Genomic DNA, 16,227 nt, shown 5'->3' on the forward strand with positions numbered 1-16,227 from the left:
TGGGTGTACTCCTCACAACAGTGTTTTACATTTATGTGTAACTATTTCATTCTGGGCTGGGTCCCCCATTAGACTGTGTGCTCTGTCAGGCAGGGGCTTGACTCAGTGTCAGGCACTGAGCAGGACTCAGAAAGCAGTGGGTGAGTGGGTGAGTTGGACCCAGGCAGGCCACATGGGGACGACAATGTGAGCACCAGCTACATCGCAGCTTCTAAAGCAGCTGCTGAAGACGACCCCGGTGCCTTCATACCCACTATTCAGGCCTGGGAGGGGACATCAGCGGGGGTAAAATAAACGCGGCCTGCCAAATCAGAACAGCCACAAACAGAAAGGCAAATTCTAAAACCAACCCCTCATCCTGGCACTGTGAGGCTGCAAGAGCAATAAACACATCCACCGCAAAATGGCCTTCAGCAGAATCCACAGAGGAACATGGAGCCCCTCAGACACCAGCCCAGCTGATAAGCTCATATGCCTGGGGAATGTGGGTACATGTTCCCGAGCACACTTGGGGGAGACAGCCAGGGATTTACATAACATGGCAATTTATGTCTGAACACTCTTTAAGCACCAGAACTCCAGGAGCCAGTCTGCAGAGGGGCTGATGATGTCTGGGGACGGGGAGGTCAGTGTCCTCAGTGATTACTTAGATTTGGGGCATGGAGAACAAAAGAGTACAGCCATAGATGACCCCAGCAGGAACTGAACAGGTGCAGAGTGTGACTTTCACCACCCACATGTAGAGGGGCACACACACGTGCAGAGCGATGTGGACAGAAGCTCCTGGTAGGGCCCTCCTATACAGTCTTATGGGTAGGACAGAAATAAGGGAATTTTTACTCTGCATACTTCCAGAATAATTTTTTAACCATCAGTATATAGTCACTGTGATTACACAACTGGGTGAATGATAAAAAGCAAATCCTTCCCGAGGTAACTGGGTGGCTCAGTCATTAAGCATCCGACTCTTGATTTCAGCTCAGGTTGTGATCTCACAGTTCATGGGTTCGAGTCCCACGTCAGGTCCCTAGCTGACAGTGCAGAGCCTGCTTGGGATTCTCTCCCTCTCTCTCTGCCCCTCCCCCACTCACATGTGCTGTCTCTCTCAAATTAAATAAACTTAAAAAAAAAAAAAAAAAAAAACACCTGTGTGTAGGGGGGGCACCTGAGTGGCTCAGTCAGTTAAGCATCTGACTTCAGCCCAGGTCATGATCTCACGGTTCGTGGTTTTGACCCCCACATCAGGCTCTGGGCTGACAGCTCAGAGCCTGGAACCTGCTTCAGATTCTGTGTCTCCCTCTCCCTCTCCCTCTCACTCACTCTCACCCTCTCCCTGTCCCTCCCCCACATGTGTTCTCCCTCTCTCAAAAATAGATAAATAAACATCAAAAAACAAAACAAATCCTTCTCTCCCCTCAATAGAGAGTCCTGTCCAGGGAGGCGGAGCCCAGGCTTAGCCTGGCATCGCCCTGGCAGCACTTCAGGCTGTAAGTCTACAGGCTAAGAGCTAGTGCCCTGCACTCCTGAGGGGCCAGCTATGCTCACCAGACTGCTGGCTCACATTGGCGGAGAAGTGAGGGACGAGGAGGGCCAAAACACTGGGAGATGCTCCCAGGGGAGCCCTGCCACCCTAAGCCCTCAGTCCCACAGCAGAACAGCTACCTATGCCCCATCTTCCCTCGGGCTTCAAATGCTACTCCTGGCATGTCTGCCTCCCTGAGCCTGGAGAAGGGCACTCTATTCTCGTTTCTGCAGCCCTTGGCAGCCTGTACTGGAAAGAACGCCACCCCACCCCACCCCACCCCACCTGAGACAAAGCTGGCAGAGGAACAGCCAGGGTCAGGAGGGTGGATCGGGGGAGGGTGAGCTCAGGGAGCCCAGGGCTTCCCAGCACCACCAGGCTGGCGGGGTCAGGATGTGGATGCCATGCCAGGGCCTCCCACCTGGGCAAGTCCACCCCAGGGAAGGGAATCTCCTCCAGAGAAAGGGCACCAAAAGCTCTGCTCCAGTATAAATGGCAGGAATATCAAAGACCTCCTAGCTGGGGTGGAAACATCTGGAACCATTTACTCCAGAAAAGGGCTCAGACTGGGGGTGAGGATGTACCAGACGCCAGGACCTACTGCCTTTCCCTCCTTGTTCTCCTGCCTTGCCCGCCAGCCCCACCAGCCTGGGGCAGCCTCTCTGGCTCTACAGAGGTGGGACAGCCATTCTAGGGAGGCCCTGTCCTAAGAATCATCCCTGCGTGACAGTCCCCCAGGTAGGCTCCCACCATAAAGTCCTGAGCAGTGACTGTGCAGGAATAATCCACTTTTCATCAAGCCCAAAACTTATAGGCCCTCTTCTTGCTTCCATGGCAGTTATCAGTGTTAACTGATGGCGGATTGCCATTTGGGCACAGCTGTGGGCTCCTGGCAAAAGAGAGACTCCAACTCAAGGTCAGAGGTACACCAACATCAAGGTTCTACAGGCCACCAGGAACCCAGAGAGGGTGGGATCGAGGCCACTGCAGACCCTGCCCTGGGAACTGGCCACAGCATGCGGGCAGCACATGGCCTGAGGAGAGTCCCAGGTACCCACAAGCCACTCTGCCCACACAGGTCTGTTGTACAAGCCTTCGGCAAATCTGGCCTACTGCCCAGTGGGCTTCAAACTGACCGAGGAGCCCAGAGTAACCCCCAGGTACCCAAGTAGGAGGTACCTTCCTAAAGCAGGCCACACCAGACCGAGTCCCACCCCACTCTCATCACAAAGGGCTCAGCTTAACTTCACCCGGGGTGACTTCTCATAATATGCAACTGGAACTACCCGTGACTTTGGGTTTACGAGGGGCTATGGATTCATACAATGAAGTTGCTCTGATACTAGCAGGGAAGGATGTTCAAAACCCTCCTCTTTGTGACTGTCACATAAATGCTCACTTAGGGATGGTGGGAAAGAGCCAATGAGTTGGCCAGATCAGGTGGGACAGTGCACTGCCTCCTGACCAACTGTTTCAGTCTCAAAAACCAAGCAAAGGGTACAGGCCTGCCCCACCAGCTGCATAGCTGCCTTAAAATCCTCCGTGACTGTAGCTGGGGTGGGACAGAGGGGTGTGTTAAGAACCAATGGAGGGGCTGCCTGGGTGGCTCAGTCGGTTAAGCAACCGACTTCGGCTCAGGTCACGATCTCACTGTTCGTGAGTTCAAGCCCTGCATCGGGCTCTGTGCTGACAGCTCAGAGCCTGGAGCCTGCTTCAGATTCTGTGTCTCCCTCTCTCTCTGCCCTCTCCCACTCCTGCTCTCCTTCTCTCAAAAAAAAATTAATTAATTAAAAAAAAAAAAAAAAAAGAACTGATGGACAGAGAACCTGGGACTCTGAGCTCTAATTGGAATTTCTGGAGAGGGCCAAGCCAAGGCTTCCCAGAGGCCTCAGGAAGTAAATGACTAGAATCAACACAGTGTAAGAATCCAGCAAGGGGTGGTGGACAGAACGTCAGACTCGGAGGCCTTGAACTGGGAGGCTCAGATTCCCAGCTTCCCAGCTGTGTGACCGTGGGCAAGCCTCAAACTCCCCATCTGTGAAATGGGGAGCAGCCCCTGACATCCACCCAGGACCTGCACGTGCCTGTAAACCGCAAACCACATCCGGGTTCCGGATGGGGGCTGCTGCTCAGATGTTTAAACAGCCTTGATGTGGGCTCAGAGCATATGGAGCCTAACCCACCTCCGTGGGGACTGGTGCTCCCAGGGCTCTAACAGCCCCACTGTCTCCTTGCTGAATTGGGAAACCAGAACTGCTCCCCACAGTGACAGGCCAGAGCCAGGAAATTCCTTGCCCGAGAAAAATGGTGCCAGCTACCTGCTGTTGCCTAAAGCAACTCCCAACAACCTAACACGGGACAGGAAGTGTCCTCCATAAAGCACAACCATGCGGCAGCTGGACACGGGCAGGCTAGGATTGCTGACCACACACTGCAGTAGCATGAATCGAAGTGTCTCAGAAAAGCCCGACAGCCTCATGTGCCCAAAGCCCACTCAGGAGTGCCTGGTTCTCACCCAGGGTCCCCAAGTGTCACAGTGTCCCTAAGAACTCTCCTCTGGGTTTCCCAGGGATCGGAGACAGAAAGTAGCTCAGGTGTCTGCTGTCAAAGGGTCAGAAGTCCTTCTTGGGGAATCAGCCTCCAAACAGATGCCCCTGCACCTCCAAGGGTGGGGGAGCAGCTGCTACTAAGGGGCTAGGGAGAGTCTCTCAGGTAGAGGTTCAGCCATGGAGCTCTTAAGGGGAGCCACCAGCCAGGAGCAGACCTAGCCAAGTCACTCTGGCAGCACAGAGGGTGAGGGGCATGTCCCCCAAGCAATGTGCTCGGATCCACCTGGCTCTTCTTGAGCCCCAGAGGGTGAGTCTAGAGGTAGTGGGAAGAGTTTGCAGCACCGTGAATACCCACCATGTACCATGCACCATGCACTGGGCAGGAAGCTGAGGAAACCCAGTTGTTGATGGGGTACTCCAAGCCACCAGAGGTCTCTGATCTATATCGGGGTGGCTTAGGAATGAGACACTGAGTAGCTCTGTCACAGAGGAAAGAATAAGAACAAAAACTCACTGAAATCTCTCTGCAGAGCCTGTCAACCTCATGTGCCCCAGGTCCCCTCAGGACTTGGCTCCTGATGCTATCTGAGCCCTCCCACTACCTCCTCAGCCCTGCCAGTCACGGACTCCCACCCCCACCCACTGCCAAGCCTGCTCCCTCAAAAACCCCAGGGACCTCTCTCCAGCACCTGCCACCCCCCTCAACTGCTCTGCATCACTCCACCTCCTGACCACCCTCTTTGGGAGACTCTGCCCTCCTCCATACCCCTGGTTCTGCCCCCCTCAGCCCTCCCATGATGGGAGAGGGGGCTCCCACCCCTCACACTGACTGCTTTGTGGACCTTTCCTTTCATGGCTCCTCAATCGCAGGGACCCAGGATATGGCCTGAGTCCTTCACAAGCCGCAGGAATGGCCCCCTACCCACAGCATCAACTTCTGACTCTACTCAATCTCCAAAACCCATCCCCTGGGCCTGACTCCTGCCCTACTTGGATGCCCAGCCCTCACCCAGACACACCGGCTTCCCACTCCCATAGGCTCTCAGCACTGCTGTCCTCTCAGACATACCTTCACTCTGCAAACCATGGGACAGTCCCACCACTGCCACTGCATCTTTGGGACCATGATCCAGAGTACGGCATTCAAGGTCGTCCCCAGTGGGTACTTGCTGGTGCATGCCACAAACACCAACTAGGCCCAGGCTCCTGATCCATCAGAGGTGAGGCTGGACCCTCCCAAGGTCACCTAGAGATCCTCTCCCTGTAGTGTCAAGACTTATGTAGTACAAAATAATAAGTAATAATAAAAGTCTTATGTGGTACAAACCATATTTCCAGCACTCTATTATAATTCTCATGTGGACTCCCCCAACAGATCTTCACAAACCCCATAAGGTACTATCACTACCCCCTTTACAGATCGGAAACAGCCTATGCTCCTAACCTTCCCATCTCTCCTGACCCCACACTCAGAGGCTCCTTTCTGCCCAGCACTCCTTTGCACCTGCCAAACTTCGCCTAGTCAACTTTGCACATGTGCCCAATCTCCAATCTAGGCCTGGCCGAGAAAAGAGAGAGGCCTCTAAACCTGAAGGAGGGGAAGGAGAGGTGTGGTCTCCAAGGATGGGGTAGACCCCATATCTGCTCTGTTCTAGAAGCTCTGTCTGAAATGGCATCTATGACAAACCCCAGGGCTCACTATAGAGAAAGGAACCAGTTATGCAGCTGGCCCCTGCCACCTGGTGGTGGTGTAGGGTAGCGCAAGCCGTGACTGACGGCTCACCTTGCCCAGAGACCAGACCCCAGGACCAAGACTTGGCAACAACAGCATCATCAACAACATAGTGCTTGTTTTCTGTTTTGTGCCAGGCACTCTCTGAGTTCTTCATGTGGACCAACTCATTACCCTCCCAACGCCACCTGTGAGAGAAGCCCTATCACTGTCCCAGGGTGATCAGAGGAGTCAAGTGACCTGTCCAACGTCACACAACTAGGCATGTTGAGGCTGGCTGCAGAGCCCACCCTCCACCATGTGACCAGGAGCCTCTCTCCCTTCTTAGGAGGTCTGTTTCCCTTGGTTACCTCAAGAAAGTGCTGTCCTCACAGTCTGAGAATCAGCTAGGAAGGGCTTAAAGCAGAGCTCTGAACCCCAAGCCTGACACCTTTGTCCAGATGCATCCTTCCCGTCTTCAGGTGTGAATTCTCGAAGTGGCCCATGGACTTTAAACTCAGTCCCAAGTCAACAACCACAGTTTTTCAAACAACTCCAGCTCTGCCCCTCCCTGGTCTGGGCCCCAGGCCCCCAAGGTCCCCTCCATCTGCTCCTTGCACAGCCTCCAGTTCCTCCCGTGGCCCCTCACCAGCTTCCTTCCCTGGCTCCATCCCCACCACTGAGGTGACGCATGGCCATGCCCAGTCACACCTGCTCTCAAGACAGCTCCATACTCCAGTACCCTCAGCTCGGGCCTCCTAATCACACCCAAGTCTGCTCCTGCCCCGCCCCCCAGCTGGAGCCTGACGCCGGCCCACGTGGAATGCCTGCGGCTCTGCCTCCCAAGGGCTACAATTAGATCAGGGGACACAACTCCAGGGCTTGCGTCCTGGCCTCTAGCCTAAGTTGACCCTCCATATGGCTCATGGCTCCGTATCAGTGGAGGACATCATGAGGCCCAAAGTGGCCAAGGTCTCACATACACTGACCTCTTTTGACAGACCTGGCCCCCTCCCCTGAGTTAGCCCTGGAGGCCAGTAGCACGGGCAGCCCCTGAGAAGTGGCGCTTGAGCAGAGCCCTGGCCGGAGACCCACTGAGAGCTCCTCATCCGGCCCTGCAGTACATATGAGACCCTGGCAGCTCGTGAGCAGGCACCAAAGGGCTTGGTGGATGCCAGGTAGTGCCATGATTCACCTCCTGGCCAACGTTAAAAAAACCGGCATAGCCACAACACGGACTACTCGCCCCTGGAGATCCCAGCAGGCCTGGGACTTCTCCCCACTGACTGGGGCCATCCTCAGGCCCATTTAAGCACCACGGCAATGAGCCCGACACCTGGCCCCACACAGTCCCGCTCGTGGACACTCACGCTGATAGTGCTGCAAGAGCCGGTGCGTCCGCACGTCCCACACCTTCACTGTGTTGTCCATGCCGGCCGCAGCAATGCACGTGCCGCTGGGGTGGAAGTCCACGTAGGTGACAAAGCTGGAAAGACAGGGGCCACCGCAGGCTATAGGAGGGCTGTCCTGGCTCAGAACAGACCTGAAAACGTCCAGCATTTTCCCTCCCGTGCATACCTGCTCAGGCTGTCCCCTCAACCCAGAACACCTCCCTTCTGCCCTGTTTCTTTACCAGGTGGCCAAGGAATAGCAAGGAGAGGGTGAGAACAGTGGCTAGCAATAACCAGAAGTAGCCTCACCAGGGAGCAAATCCCAGCATCCACTTCTAAATACAAGTAGAGAAAGTGTCTTCAGCCCAAAGGTCAGCTGATGGCTCAGGGGTTTTCAGAGTTAGAGCTGGTGCCCTCATCAAAGCAGGAGGCAGGGCAGGCCCTGCCAGCTGAGGCCCAGTCCCAAAGGGCCAACAGGGCCCCAGGGCCGCTGGTTCACCTATCTCCAAGAGACAGGCCAAGGGCCCTCAATATACCGACACGTAACACCCAGAGTGGTATCGTGGCCAGCTCTCAGGAGGAGCCTGTCCTTGGGGCTCCCAGCCTAACTGAGGAGGCAGAAGCTGGGGTTCACTGAGGAGCCCAGAGCAGGTGAGTCCCTCTCCTGGTGATGTGGCACAAAACGAACAGCCTCCAAGAACCTACAAGAACCTGACAAGCTTTTTCCTTTATAAAACCATCACCATAGGTGACATACTAACATGATTTAGGAGGGTCCAGGCTCACCTGCTTTCAGACAGACGTGGCACAATTGGAGAACTGGAGAATGAAGGGAAAAAAGAGGCCCCGAGAATTATAGGCCTTGAAGTTAAACACTCCTGTTATCTGTGGGGATGGGAGTAAGGCTGAACCTCCCATTCACATAGGAAAAACTTCAGAGACAGAGAGCAGCAGAGACGTGGTTCCACATGAGGCCACTGGGGCCCCTCACGACTAGGTCCTGCAGGTGGTGGACAGGATCTGGTGACTTACCCGCCATGCTCACAGTAAGAGTGGACACACTCCCGGCTGGTCTTGTCCCACAGCTTGACAGTCTTGTCATCACTGGCAGACACAATGAGCCGCCCGTCGGGAGAGAACCTGAACCAGGCAGGGCACAAGTCACACCACCGTCATGGGTGCTGCACAACTATCCTCCACAGCCACCTCTCTGCACTGCCCACCCCCCGATCCCAGAACCAGCCAAAGCCACACACCCTGCTCTGACCCTGAGTGATCCCAGCCAAGTGGCTTTCCTTCTGTGAGATGGGTAAGAATGGCGCCCACCTCACGGGAAGCAGGGAACAGCGTTGCGTGCGCAAGCCCCCAGCACTGCACGTGGCATACGACACCGCATGGGGTGACCCCTGATGCTAGCAGCATGAAGGTGGTCCAAAGCCCACCATCAGCCCCGTTATCCTGTTCCCAGGCCCCCCGAATCTACATACTGCCCCCGCCACACAAAAGGGAGAGCTGGCCTCCAGACCAGCCCCCTCAGAAGCCTGGATCCCCAACTAGCAGCTCAAGCAAAATCAACTTCTGAGAAGCAGACTCAGGTTCAAACCCTAGCTCTGCCATTAACCCCACCAGAAACCGCACTCTTCCGGGCCTCAGCATCCTCATCGGCATAATGGGAACACCATTTAGCCTGCAGGGCTGCCATGAAGAGTGAAGAGAAAACGTATAGAGGCAGCAGCGACATCATCCTGTTGTTGCTAGTGCTCATAAACAGCCCCTTCTGACTTGCTTTGGGCCTTATCAGCACAGTTGTCACGGCGGCCAATCACGGCTGGCAAAGGACCAATGCACTTGTCACCTCTGAGCTTAAAGCTTCTCAATAATTTACAATGTAACAACGTCTTTGTTCCCACTTCACAGATGAGGAAGCGGAGACGCAGGAATAGAAAAGAGTAGTGAAAGTGTTTGCCCAAGGTCATGATACTGGCACCTGGCAGCGTCTCTGTACCTCTCAAGCTCCAGGTCTCGACAGGACAATGCTCACCTGGCACAGCGGACCCAGTTGATGTGCTGGCTTAGGGAGAACAGGAATTTCTGGCGATGAGTCGACCACACCTTAACTGTCTTGTCATCGGAGGCTGTCACGAAAGACTGGCCATCACTGCAGAAGTGGACACTCCTCACTGTGGCCGTGTGTGCCCGGAACACAGTGGACTCGCCTTTGCTGCAGGAGTGGGTACTCCAACTCAGGAAACCCGTAACAGTGACACAAGGGCCCATGAGCACATCAAAGCTCTCCCCACCCCTCGGGAGCCCCTCCGAGTTGACACAGGCCTGCGCACCCGTGTCCCACATGTTGCCCATGTGTGAACAGCACCAAGATGGGACCCCTTCCAGGATGGCTGGGGTAAGCCCAGAATCCCTCTCCCAACACCAAGGGGAGGGGCCCAGCTAGAGCTCCAGCTTCTGATGGCACCTCTTCAGAAGCAGAGCAGATGTCCCACTACAATAAGTCCAGAGCCAGGATGGGGACCTGAGTGTGGATAGCTCTGGCACCAGGGCCCCAAGCTCAGATGAGCCCTTCAACGTCTATAACTCACACATTGGGTATCCAGATCCGGACAGTTTTGTCTCGGGAGCCTGAGGCAAGAAGGTGTCCCGAAGGGGAGAAGTTCACACAGGTGACAGCATCCTTGTGGCCCGCAAAGCGGTAGGCACGTGACTGGGGCTTCATGTGCCAGATCATGAGGCATGAGTCCATGGAGCCGCTGGCTGAGAAAGTAGGGACGCTGTGACCCTCAGGTCCAGTGGGCCTTGAGCCTCCAGCAAGACAAAGGGGTAAGGGGGCAGGGGACAGGCCACACTTCCAGTGACCACTGAGCTGGTGTTTGGAGAATCTACCGGTCGTCAGCTCCCCGAGCAGCAGGCCCACATGGGAGCCAGACCAAGAGATGCTCTTCACATGCCAGCCCTGGGCTGCAACCCATGGCCTCTGAGAAAACTTATCCTCCACAGGACCCCCGCACAGTCACACCCTAAGGGCTCTAGAAAGCAAGTCCTCCCAACACGGGGCAGCCAGTCCAATCCAATTGGGCCTTTTACCATTGAGAGTGCCCACATCAATCAGAAGCCTGGCGATCCCCAAGACAGGTCAAATAACTTCAGTTTGCTCTTAATCTACACTGATCACAAGGCCAACCGCCTCTGACAGGGGACCTTGACCATAGGATGAAGGGAGAGCCTTGTCCACAGAAACAAGAAAGCTGCAGCCATGACAGTTGTGTATGAATCCCCAAGCGGCCAAAGAGCAGGGGTACTCAGCTGGTGTGCAAGGGCAGTGGTAGAAGAGGAGTACCCGGCTCTACTCCACGCCCTTCTCCTGGATGCTCCCATAATACTATGGACAACAGAATGGAGGACCCAAGGAAAAGAAAGCACTGTTTAGGGCCATTCCGTAAGCCAGACCCAAAAGGTGGCTGGGATATATGCAGTGAAAAGCCCAGAAGCTGGTCCCACCCTCAAAGCCTATGTGACCTTGGCAAGGCCCCCAACCTCTGCCATGTAGAATGAAGCTCACAAAGCCCCCAGCACCCAGACAGCTGACCAGCTGAAGCAAGATGCAGGTCTAGACAAAGCACCCGGGTTCTCACTGTGCCCTACCTCCCCCACACCACACCTCCCAGGTAGAAAATCAGCCTTCTCAGCTCATAAGCTAGGGCCTAGGAAAAGACGCCTCCTCTTACCCAGCTGCTTCGTGTTGAGACTGAAGTCCACACAAGTAACTGCATCTCGGTGGCCCTTAAAATGCCTCTCCAGCGAGGGGTCCTCCTGTGGGACAGCCAGGGTCAAATAAGTGAAAATGTGGAGGAGGATGGGGCTTGACCCCAGGGCCAAGACTCTTCCTATAATAGGAAGAGTTTAAAAAATGCTCAAGGCATGGTCTTGGATATAGAAAATCTTAGGGAATCCATTAAAAAAAACTAAGCCAGTTAAGTAAGGTTGCAGGATACAAACATGAGTAACATACAAATATCGATCCTATACACCAGCAATGAACAATCTGAAAAATGATGGCAATTCTATTTATGACACGTGAGAAAGAATACTTTGAAATAATTTAAAAAGAGGAGTGCCTGGCTGGCTCAGTCAGTACAGCATATGACTCTTGATCTCAGGGCTGTAAGTTTGAGATCCATGTTGATGGAGAGATTAATTAAAAAAAAAAAAAATCTAGAAATAAAGGGGGGAGAGGAAAGAGGGAGGAAAGAGAAAAAAGAAAGAAAGAAAGAAAGAAAGAAAGAAAGAAAGAAAGAAAGAAAGAATTTAACAAGAGAAATAAAGGCTTACACAGTAAAAACTGTAAAACTTCATTGAAAGAAATTTTAAAAGACCTAGATGAATGCAAAAATATCCATGGTCACAGTTTGAAAAACAATTTTGTTAAAATGCAATACTTCCCAAACTGATCTACAGATACAACACAGTCCCTATCAAAATCTCGGGTGCCACTTTTTGCAGAAATTGACAAGCTGATCTTAAAATTCATACGAAAATGTGAGCCAGCCAGAACAGACAAAATAATCTTAACCAAAAAATGGAAAAAGTCACTATGGAAACAAACTTTGCGGGGCGCCTGACTGGCTCAATCGATTAAGCGTCTGAATTCGGCTCAGATATTGCAGTTCGTGAGCTCGAGCCTTGCGTCAGGCTCTGTGCTGACAGCTCGGAGCCGGCAACCTGCTTCAGATTCTCCCTCTCTTTCTGCCCGTCCCCTGCTTGCACTGTCTCTGTCTCTCTCAAAAATAAAATAACATTAAAAAAAATTTTTTTTAAAAACAAAAAAATCTCACTGTTCCTCAAAAAGTTATCAAATTCTAGGTAAATACCCCAAAGAACTGAAAGCATGTTCACACAAAAACTTGTACACAAGTGTTCATAGCAATATTATCTATAATAGCCAAAACGTGGACAAACCTAAATGTCCATCAAGAGATGAATGGGTAAAAAGGGGCACCTTGGTGGCTCAGTTGGTTGGGCGTCTGACTTTGGCTCAGGTCATGATCTTACAGTTTATGAGTTTGAGCCCCCTGAGTTGGGCTCTGTGCTGACAGTGCAGAGCGTGATTGGGATTCTGTCTCCCTTTCTCTGCCCTGCCCCACTCATGCTCTCCCTCTCAAAAATAAATAAATGTTGGGGCACCTGGGTGGCTCAGTCGGTTAAGCCTCCGACTTCGGCTCAGGTCATGATCTCACAGTTCGTGAGTTCAAGCCCCATGTCAGCCTCTGTACTAACAGCTCAGAGTCTGGAGCCTGCTTTGGATTCTATGTCTCCGTCTCTGCTCCTCCTCTGCTTACACTCTGTCTCTCTCTCTCAAAAAGAAATAAACACTTAAAAAAAAAAAAAAGAGAGATGAGTGGGTAAACAAAATGTGATCTCTCCATACAATAGAATATTACTCAGCAGTAAAAAGGAATGAAGAAACAGACATGCTACAAAATGGATGGACCTGGAAAATGTTACGTGAAAAAAGCCAGATACAAAAGGCCACATTTTGTCTGATTCATTTATATGAAATGTCCAGAATAGGCAAATCTATAGAGAATGAAATTAGATTGGTGAGGAGAAGGGGAGTGACTGTTTAACGAGTACAGGCTTCCCTTTGGAGTGACAAAAATGTTCTGAAATTAGATAGTGATGATTATTGGACAACAATGTGAATGTACTAAATACTAATGAATTTTACATCTTAAAAGGGTACATTTTATGGCATGTGAATAATATTCCAATAAGGCTATTTTTCTAAAAGAACCAAAGAGAGAAAATGGGGAGTCTTTCAGCAACCTGCATCTCAAGATTCAGATTCCGTACCCTCAGTCCCACTGTGAACCCAAAGGTCAGCCTGGACAGGCCCCAAGGGCCGCTTCCATCATCTCCACTCAGCCCAATGTCAAGAAAGCAGTAGTTTAGGTCACTGCTTAGGAAGACATGGAGATAATATTCCAGAGAGTGTCCACTCAACAGCAGCTTCTTAGCATTTGAAGAATCACAGCCCTGCTGTGCAAACATCTCCTCCTACCCCAAATATCAGAAACCTCAAAAAAGCATTTCAGGCACACCAGGGAGGTCCACAAAACCTCCCCTTGGGGGGAAAAATGTCCTTGGGAAAGAGCAAGGCCATTGCCACCTCCACAGAGCTGTAACCAGAATAAAGACCCTGTGCCCAGCTCCACCCCCAGCACACCTGCCAGAGTCCCCTTTTCAACATGAAAGGGAGTGGCAGCTGGGGGAGGGCCCCCAACAGAACAGCAACTGGCTCACCTGAACCTCTTGGGAGAACAAGGGTAAGATAATGCTCACCTCTAGGCTCAGTGGGAAGAAGCAAGTTCAGATCCACCTCTGACCAGAGGGCCCCCTGAAACCTCCCAACACCCTTCCCACCTCATCCCACCAGGCTCTGTGGTTCCTCATCTCCCCCAAAGGTGGCTTATATATGGAAGGAAGTGGGGAGGGACTTAAGGGAAGGGCACTAGGTTAGGGGTCAAAACGCCTGGATCCTATGCCTGGGCCCTCTGCTCAAGTCCCCACACGCCTAAGGGTGCCAATAGGCACCACCCAGTCTTCCTCTCAACCCAGCCCAAAGGCCAGAAAGAGGAGTTTTGGAGTGCTTCTCTCTGGAGGAACCTTAGACTCAGGGCGCCGGGCCCAGATCATGCTGCAGACCTAGGCTGCCCCTTCCGATAAAGGGGTACGCTAAACTGGCCCCTACCCAGCTATCCACTGCTCAGGATGGCGAGGCTGAGCCCAAGGGAGGCCCTGCGCTAACCCCAGGTTTGACCTCCAGTTGGAACATACCAGTACCAGTGTCTCCTCCGCTAGGATGCAAATCCTGGGAGCAGGGACTGGTTGGTCGGCTCCGGGAGCCCGCAAAGGGTCTGGCACGCAGAAGGTGCTCACTACGTGTCCCCACCCAGCGCCCCCTGCACAGACAGTAAACTGGGACCGGAGAGAACTGGCTCGGAACCCGGCTTCCCCCTCGAAGCCGTCGCCCGGCCAGGCGCCCACAGTCCGGGCGGGGAAAGTAAGGCCGGGCAGACCCGCGGGCAAAAACTTACAGGGCAGGGCGCAGCCATGGCGGGCCCGGGGCGCCCAAGGCGCCGGACTAGGCAGCGTCGGCCGTTGCGGCAGGTTCAGTTTCCGCGCCCCCAACCGCCGCCAATAGCAACGCGGGTCGCGTTGCCACGCCCCGCCCACGACGATTAAAGGAGACGCAGCGCCTCTGCTTTTTGCCCCCGGCCGGAAACAGAGCTGTGTGGATGGTTCCACAGTGTCAGCGCGCAGCGCCTACATGCCAGGCAGCCCACGAACACCGCCGCCAAAGGCTTCTGTCCACCGTCACTCATCCCCTGAGAAATTTAAAAACCCAGGATGAGGAGTTCTGTCCACCGGCCCATAGCCCGGTTCCTGAGACGGTAAGCAGAGCCTTCTGGGAAATGCAGTTTCAAGACGGCCGCCGCCATGCGTCGGCCGGAAAGTGGAACTACTCTTCCCAATATACCTTGAGGGTGAGCCGGGATTCACCACCTGTAACAAGTATCCCGGAAGCGGCGGACACGCGGGTCGTTGTAGCCTTGTCCTCTTAAAGGGCCCCGGAGGCCAGGTGTTTCCCCCAATACCTTAAGATCCAATTAGTCGCCCCTCAGAGATTCTTTAAATGGTTCGCTCCTCTGAACTTAAAACAGGTGTTGGTTTAGGGGCGCCTGGTTGGCTCAGTCTGTTAAGTGTCTGATTTTGGCTCAGACAGGATCCCACGGTTGGGTGGGTTCCAGCCCCACGTCAGGCTCTGTGCTGTCAGCGGTGAGTCCACTTCAGATCCAATGTACCCCCCTCTCTCTCTGCCCTTCCCCTTCTCTCTGCTCACAATCTCTCCCTTTCTCAGGAATAAATATTAAGAAAAACAAACAAGTGTCAACTTAAAAGAACACCAGTCACTCTGAATCACATTCATACGTGAAGAAACCTAGACTCTATTCTGTTATTGCTACTTCCTTGTGTGACCTGTGACCTGAGGGAGGCGGGGGCGATGGGGGAGAGGAATACCTCTGCTCCAGGCCTCAGTTTACCCATTTATAATTGGAGGGAATTCGTGATGCAGCCTAGCCCTCTCCGGACTCCTCAGACCTGAGAAGGGTTTATAAATTCCATCTCTAAAAGAAAAGGAGACATTTCTAGATATGTCTCCTGAGGCAAGAGAAACAAAAGCAAAATTAAACGTATTGAGATTATATCAAGTTAAAAACTTCCTACACAGCAAAGAATATAATCCACAAAGCTAACAGACAACCTCCTGAATGGGAGGAGATATTTGTAAATGACATATCTGAAAAAAGGGTTAGTATCCAAAATATATAATGATTTATACAACTCAACACCAAAAATTTGAATAATCCAATTAAAAATGGGCAGCGGCGCCTGGGTGGCTCAGTCAGTTGAGCGACCAACTTAGAATCAGGTCATGATCTCATGGGTTCATGGGTTCAAGCCCCACATCCAGATTTGTGCTGACAGCATGGAGCCTGCTTTGGATTCTCTGTCTCCCTCTCTCTTTCTGCCCCCTTTCCACTTTGTGTGCTCACGCTGTCTCTCTCTCTCAAAAATAAACATTTAAGGGGCGCCTGGGTGGCTCAGTCGGTTAAGTGTCCGACTTCGGCTCAGGTCATGATCTCACGGTTCATGGGGTTCGAGGCCCACATCGGGCTCTGTGCTGACAGCTTAGAGCCTGGAGCCTGCTTCAAATTCTATGTCTCCCTCTCTCTCTGCTCCTCCCCACTCATGCTCTGTCTCTCTCTCCTTCAAAAATAAATAAAAACATTAAAAACATTAAAAAAAATAATAATAAATAAATAAATAAATAAATAAAATAAACATTTAAAAAAAGTGGGTGGAAGGGGGCACCCTGCTGGCTCAGTCGGTTAAGCATCCAACTTCGGCTCAGGTCATGATCTCACTGTTCATGAGTTCGAGCCCCACGTCGGGCTCTGTGCTGACAGCTCAGAGCCT

At 52.7% G+C, this 16,227-nt stretch overlaps 1 protein-coding gene across 7 annotated transcripts in view; it reads right to left on the reverse strand.

The window, feature by feature from the left end:
* The window catches only part of POC1A (POC1 centriolar protein A), a 93,690-nt gene that overhangs the window by 60,212 nt on the left and 17,251 nt on the right, over positions 1 to 16,227 (reverse strand). For 2 of the 7 annotated variants that reach the window (XM_045493031.1, XM_045493027.1), the window contains exons 1-6: positions 14,283 to 14,693; positions 10,914 to 10,998; positions 9,771 to 9,942; positions 9,215 to 9,394; positions 8,206 to 8,313; positions 7,153 to 7,268 (exon numbers count right to left, since the gene is read on the reverse strand). In XM_045493031.1, the coding sequence (XP_045348987.1) occupies positions 7,153 to 7,268; positions 8,206 to 8,313; positions 9,215 to 9,394; positions 9,771 to 9,942; positions 10,914 to 10,998; positions 14,283 to 14,300 (679 nt within the window). In that variant the 5' untranslated portion in view covers positions 14,301 to 14,693. Of the gene's footprint in view, positions 1 to 7,152; positions 7,269 to 8,205; positions 8,314 to 9,214; positions 9,395 to 9,770; positions 9,943 to 10,913; positions 10,999 to 14,022; positions 14,728 to 16,227 lie in introns of those variants that run through there. The other 5 variants (XM_045493028.1, XM_045493032.1, XM_045493029.1 and 2 more) reach the window with 5 other exon arrangements.

The sequence above is a fragment of the Leopardus geoffroyi genome, chromosome A2 (assembly GCF_018350155.1).
Source record: "Leopardus geoffroyi isolate Oge1 chromosome A2, O.geoffroyi_Oge1_pat1.0, whole genome shotgun sequence".
NCBI lineage: Eukaryota > Metazoa > Chordata > Mammalia > Carnivora > Felidae > Leopardus > Leopardus geoffroyi.